Source organism: Nicotiana sylvestris, chromosome 1, assembly GCF_000393655.2.
Source record: "Nicotiana sylvestris chromosome 1, ASM39365v2, whole genome shotgun sequence".
Lineage (NCBI taxonomy): Eukaryota > Viridiplantae > Streptophyta > Magnoliopsida > Solanales > Solanaceae > Nicotiana > Nicotiana sylvestris.
In genome coordinates, this window is record NC_091057.1 from 52,449,055 (window position 1) to 52,454,807 (window position 5,753).

The 5,753-nt window shown below is 36.8% G+C and overlaps 1 protein-coding gene across 2 annotated transcripts; it reads left to right on the forward strand.

The window, feature by feature from the left end:
- Positions 1 to 293: 293 nt before the first annotated feature.
- Positions 294 to 5,342, forward strand: LOC104239340 (superoxide dismutase [Cu-Zn]). Of its 2 annotated transcripts, none has more exons than XM_009793955.2 (8): positions 294 to 482; positions 2,078 to 2,166; positions 2,248 to 2,349; positions 2,434 to 2,529; positions 2,896 to 2,927; positions 3,010 to 3,085; positions 4,603 to 4,656; positions 5,083 to 5,342. In XM_009793955.2, exons 2-8 carry the CDS (start codon positions 2,091 to 2,093, stop codon positions 5,103 to 5,105), a joined length of 459 nt encoding a protein of 152 aa, XP_009792257.1. In that variant the 5' UTR covers positions 294 to 482; positions 2,078 to 2,090; the 3' UTR covers positions 5,106 to 5,342. The 2 variants fall into 2 exon arrangements, with proteins under 2 accessions (XP_009792257.1, XP_009792259.1); XM_009793957.2 differs by having other exon boundaries at positions 296 to 482; positions 2,055 to 2,166.
- The last annotated feature ends 411 nt before the right edge of the window (positions 5,343 to 5,753 follow it).

A 5,753-nucleotide genomic window follows, 5' to 3' on the forward strand; every position in this document is an offset into this window, starting at 1 on the left:
TTCCAATTTTAAGTTCTGGAATTTGATATCCCATATACTCAAGTGCCACCAAATTTGGGGCATCAATCTCCCCAATTGCCTTCACACTACTAATTTTTTCTTTTTAAATTTAGCAAAACCTTTTTTTTTTAAATCTCAAAATGTTGAGGGCCCTAGAATAAAACTAGTCTAAAAAGAAGGAAAAAAAAAAGGAAGAGAGAAATTGGAAAATTTAATTGCTGTCCCATTTTGACTGTTGACATTCTAGATAACTCTTACCGAGTGAATACCCGGAGGTAGTTGGCAAAATGAATACGATGGTATTCAGTATTCACACACTGGCCACCTACCACTCAACAGGTCAGAGAAGTCAGTCCATTTCTCCAATAAAAACACACTGATTTCACTCTTATCTGGCCATTTCCAACTCCTCAGTATCACAGACATATTGGACTTCTCTCTTCCTCTCGTACTCTCTCTAGCCATTCAAGGGGTTCCCTGAGGTAAATTCATTTCTCTTTCTCTTTTTCTTCTTCAAAAATTTCTGCATCAGTATTTTACGTCATGATCTTATTCTGAATATATATTTATTAATTTTTCCTATTTATGTGAGTATTCGATGTTTGACTTTTGACTATTTATTCGATTCATTTTTGCTTGATTTTCACGCTGATCGGTATCACTAGGCTAACTTTGGATTTGATCCTGATACTGTTCGTATCTCTTTATGATGAAATGTTGGATTCAACTTCTGATATAGCAGATCTAGAGTGTTCTGTAACTTTCTTTTTTTTACCGTGTCGTGTCTGCGGTATGAGCTAATTTTTCTGTGGTTAATGATTGTTGAATAAACGTAGGTGTATTAAGATTTCACCTTGAGAAGATTCTGTCTCTGATGTGTGGCGGTCTAACTAATTAGAATTTGGTTACTCTGATTTAAGAGGAGTATTTGCCTTTTCGAGCGTGTGATTGTCTGCCGGAGTTTAGGAGTGACGCACAGGCATTTCTTGTAAAAAAGATTGTATGTAAAATAGTGGGGGAACCAGAAATTGATATGAAAAAAATATAAGTGTGTCACCTGGGACTTGAACCTTTGACATAAAGCAATTTTTGAACCCTCTTTACCACTGTAATAGAGTCTTTCCTTATATCAAGGGGATTTTAATAGTTAATATATAAAAATTCAATTTTTGCCCTATCTGTACAAACTCTGTTGCCTCGCTTTAGTGACATCCCTACGTAAAACTTATCACCTGCCAGTTGCGCGCAATTATATCCTGCTGCAAATATATGTTTACTGCCTTTATTTTATGGCTCTTGGATTAGAAAACAGTTTCTTTTTTTTCCTTTTGGTCTAGCTCTGTTTTGCGCGAGTATTTGGATTATGAAAGAATTGTTTTTTCTTTTTGGTTTTGGAGAGAATCGGAGTATTTTGTGAATATTCGGGGTAAATGATCCACTGTTTGGTGTTCTATAAAACAAAATTTGTGTTTTCTTTACTTTGTTTTATTTCCAACAAATAGTAGTTTTTTTTATAGTGGTGGTGTATGTTCCAGCTTGTGTGCACCTCGACTATTACACAGAGTACCGACTATCTTCCTCCGATATAGATATTGTGTAACTTTGCTCACAAATAGTTAGACAGATTAGGAAAAAATTACCTAGCATTTGTTTGTGTTTGTTGGGATTTGAGCCATCCACGTCATTGACTGTTATGTCACTCCTTGGGTGCTATTTCTGGAAAGATAATTTTGGCTTGTTTGGAATTGTAAACAAACATGTTGAAGTGTTCTTGAATTCCCTCTTTTAAATATTCAGGCTAATATGGTTGAGATGAAGAAATGGGATACCTCACATTTTGGATGTCACTTTATCTGATAGCTTGCTTTCGAAATGAAATGTATATTACCTGGCTTGTGACTGAAGTCTTGTTTAACTTATTGTCTGAACACAGTTTTCTATTTATAAGTTCAAACTTGTTTATGGGGTGTTGTCTGTCATCATATGAAGGAAGCTGCATATTAAACTATTGATGTGCTTTGTATTGGCTCTTATACGTGTTATCTTGATAACAGACTCTTGTATCATAATTTTCTAGATCACATACAAAAATGGTGAAGGCCGTTGCTGTCCTTAGTAGCAGTGAAGGTGTTAGCGGCACCATCTTCTTCACTCAAGATGGAGACGGTAAGTTTAACTTTAATGACAGTAAAATGGTTTATTACTGCACTTATCATGGGTGATCTCTAATTGATGAAATATATACAGCACCAACCACAGTTACTGGAAATGTCTCTGGCCTAAAACCCGGACTTCATGGCTTCCATGTCCACGCCCTTGGTGATACCACAAACGGCTGCATGTCAACGGGTAATTTTATCTACTGAAGAAGGGGACAGAGAAATTAATTCTAGACCATTTTTCATTTTGGATTTCTTCCCTGTAAACCTGCAGGACCACATTACAATCCTGCTGGTAAGGAGCATGGTGCTCCTGAAGATGAGGTGCGTCATGCTGGTGATCTTGGTAACATCACAGTTGGGGAAGATGGTACGCATTCCGTGTTTAATATATTGAACTGAACCTCATTGAAGTTATCCTTATTTTGTTTCAAATAAAAAATCTGCAATTAGAAGACTTTAATTATCTTCTATTGCCTAGTGGGTTTTGGTTCGACATGGTGTATAGTGGTAACCCCCTGCCTTTGGAAGTTCATTCCGCTGCAGTAAAGCTTCAGCCGTAATTTTATATCTTGAAAACTCAAGTATTTTGCACGATGAAGCCAAAGTTGATTTCAAAGATGTCATTGCCTGCTCCCACACCCCCCCCCCCCCCCCCCCCCCCCCCACCCAAAAAAAAAAATCAGTTCCAAATTAGGCAGCATTGCTAATGATGCAATCGTTGCAAAATTTTCAGGTACTGCATCTTTTACCATTACCGACAAGCAGGTAAATTTCTTTGTTGAATTCTAATCTTTAATCTTGTTCTACACTAGTTTCTGAAAATAATAAGCAACCCGAACTTTTGCAGATTCCTCTTGCTGGTCCACAATCCATCATTGGAAGAGCTGTGGTTGTTCACGCTGATCCTGATGATCTTGGAAAGGGTTAGTTTCCCAACTCCAGCATCTAATACTTATAATGAGCTAGTACGGCATATTTCTATTTAGTATAAGAGAAATGTGGAAGACAAAAGAGGCTGAAGAAGTAAGAGACAAAATACAACCTTGATCTTGATATTCAGATTTTGATTTAAGATTACGGCCAACCTTCAACACTAGTCCGTAGTTCTTGACATATGATTTACCTAAACTTTTACCTCATCGCTGGTCAAAATTGTATAGAAATATTATTCCCTTCATACATGTTACCTTCTCAAAGAAAAAAATATTATTCCCTTCATGTTTTTCTTAATGAGTCAATTTGGAAGATTCAGTGTAGTTAGAAAATATTACAGATCTGATAAAATAAGTCCAAATGTGATTATTTGTGTGATATGTTCTAGGTTAATTTTGAAGAAAGTGATTCATTTAAAGAAGTTTAGGCAAAGTGAAAAAAGGAGCTCTAATCTAACCATGACCACACTAGCAAGGATCCACTTTTATCTTTTGCCACATCTCCCCACAATCCATAAGATCTCATCTTTTTCTTCCTTCGATGGATTTGCCACTCTGTTTATTGAGCAGAAATAGAATGCCAGGTAATTGCTGTCTCGAAAATCAAGTGGGAGTTTGCATTCCTACGTGATGTTCAATCTCCTCAAAGAATTAGGATGTGATCTCTATACATGCCCTCTTGGAATTCGGTGGTTAATCCCTGAGGGCAGGTGGCACATGGTTCGTAATTCGGTGGTTAATCGGCCTGTGCTCTATCCATCTCCATTCAAATATCAGACCTTTACCTGTGCAGAGTTCGTACCCGTGATATGCCCCTAACCCACATATCACGTGTTGCGCTCTTACCACTAGTCCAAAGCCTTGGGGTCAGGGATGAATTGCTGTTATCCAAGTTTTATTTTGAACTTAAAAATCTTCTAATAGCTTGAAGGAAAGGTAGACTGAGGAACTAATAAGGAGAATATATTACAATGATAAGTTATTGACTTCTCTTTTTGCCTATAGTTAAGTCGTTGCGAGGCTTTTGTTTTATCCCTTTAAAATTACTACTAAATAATTGGTGATTGAGGCTGGATTTGGAGCCATAGGTTAAACAATACTCTTTTCTTTTCCTTTTAATGTGTTTGTATACTCAGCGTGGTTGGAGCAAGGAAGCTGTGCCCCAGTTTGCGAAGTGTGAGATGACATGCAAATATTTGAAAAGGATGATCAGGATTACCAAATATCAACTTTTTTAGAAAATAGAATGTAGGGAAGTTGACTTTAGTTGCAAGTAACCCAAACGGGCATATGATGATATCATGAGATGAGGATTATGGATCTTTTTTGCTACAATTTGGTACGAAGCTCAGTATTTGCACGCTAAAGAACCTGGTGCCTGGTGTAGGAACATCGAAAACCCTTTCATGGAATAAAAAGAGGATAGGGTTTAAATATAGTATACTTTTTGTAACATATTTATTACTTTTACTTAATTTGACATAAAATTTGCTTTTCTGCTGTTTTAGGAGGACACGAGCTCAGTAAAGCTACTGGAAATGCTGGTGGAAGGGTTGCTTGTGGTATGTATTAATTGTCTAGCGTCGTTTACCTTCTGGAACTATATTCATCTATGTGGCTCATTTGATTTTAGTCATTTTAACTATGCTTCATAGTTACATCGATCAACTGTTGATCGTGGGCTAAAGTCATTAGTTCTATCTGTATTTTTCCAAATGGTTATTTTAGGCTAGTTGTTTGCATAAGAGGTGCAAATAATTTAGAGAAAAGTTGTTGGCAATGTGTGCCAAGTCATAGGGGTAACCATGAACAAGCAAAATAGAAGCCTTCAAACTTAAGTTTAACATTAGCCAATGTGCTTTCAATTGGGCAACTTTGAATCATCTGCTTTGTCGAGAATGAAATAGAGAATAATATTGGCCATCCTGGCTTTGCCCTTAATTATGTTAGTACTTAGTAGTAACATCTGGTATTGTCACTCTTGTCAGGTATCATCGGCCTCCAGGGTTAATTACTCATGTGCCGTGAAGATTCTCAGCTACTAGTGGAGGGTATCTTGGAATAAGGTTTCGTTGGAGCTGCTGAGCTTTGTTCTCTGTGTTTTTATCATGTGATACCTTTTGTTTTTGAGTTGAACCAACCATACATGATGTAGCTCTGCTTTTCAGTGTGTCAGTTGTACTAGTTTTTGCCAACACAACATTAACCGTAATAAAACATAGTCCGTTAGCATTGCTGGTTTCTTAAATTTGAATGTTGTCATTTCAATTGAATGTTGTGAGATTGACCTATTCCAGTTACCATGTTTGTCAAAAAGGTCTCCTTTATTCTTTAGATTCTTCCTTGTTTAACTGCAGGGTGAACCAACATCTAAAATGATGTTTCACTGGCCGTCGTGGAATATGTTTGGATCAAGAATACTAGTCCATGAATCTGAAACCAAGAAAACGACAAAAGCACTTAGTAGTAGTTCTACCACTTGCCTTTTTCGTTCTCGTTTAACTTTATTTTTATGCTGATGCAAATCTATAGCCTGAAGATCTTTTGACCTAATATAGGTATACCAACAACTAATTTAGCTGGGACACTAATAAGTGTTAATTGCTCGAAGTAGAAGCTAGCTCGAGCTCGTTATTGATACTTGTAATATATATATATA

What these genes read in the sequence shown, in the direction of transcription:
- LOC104239340 (XM_009793955.2), top strand. Translation starts at nt 2,091, where the DNA reads ATGGTGAAGGCCGTTGCTGTCCTTAGTAGCAGTGAAGGTGTTAGCGGC. An exon ending in AAACGGCTGCATGTCAACGG is followed by an intron (nt 2,350 to 2,433) that starts GTAATTTTATCT and finishes GTAAACCTGCAG; the next exon opens with GACCACATTACAATCCTGCT. An exon ending in TCCTGATGATCTTGGAAAGG is followed by an intron (nt 3,086 to 4,602) that starts GTTAGTTTCCCA and finishes CTGCTGTTTTAG; the next exon opens with GAGGACACGAGCTCAGTAAA.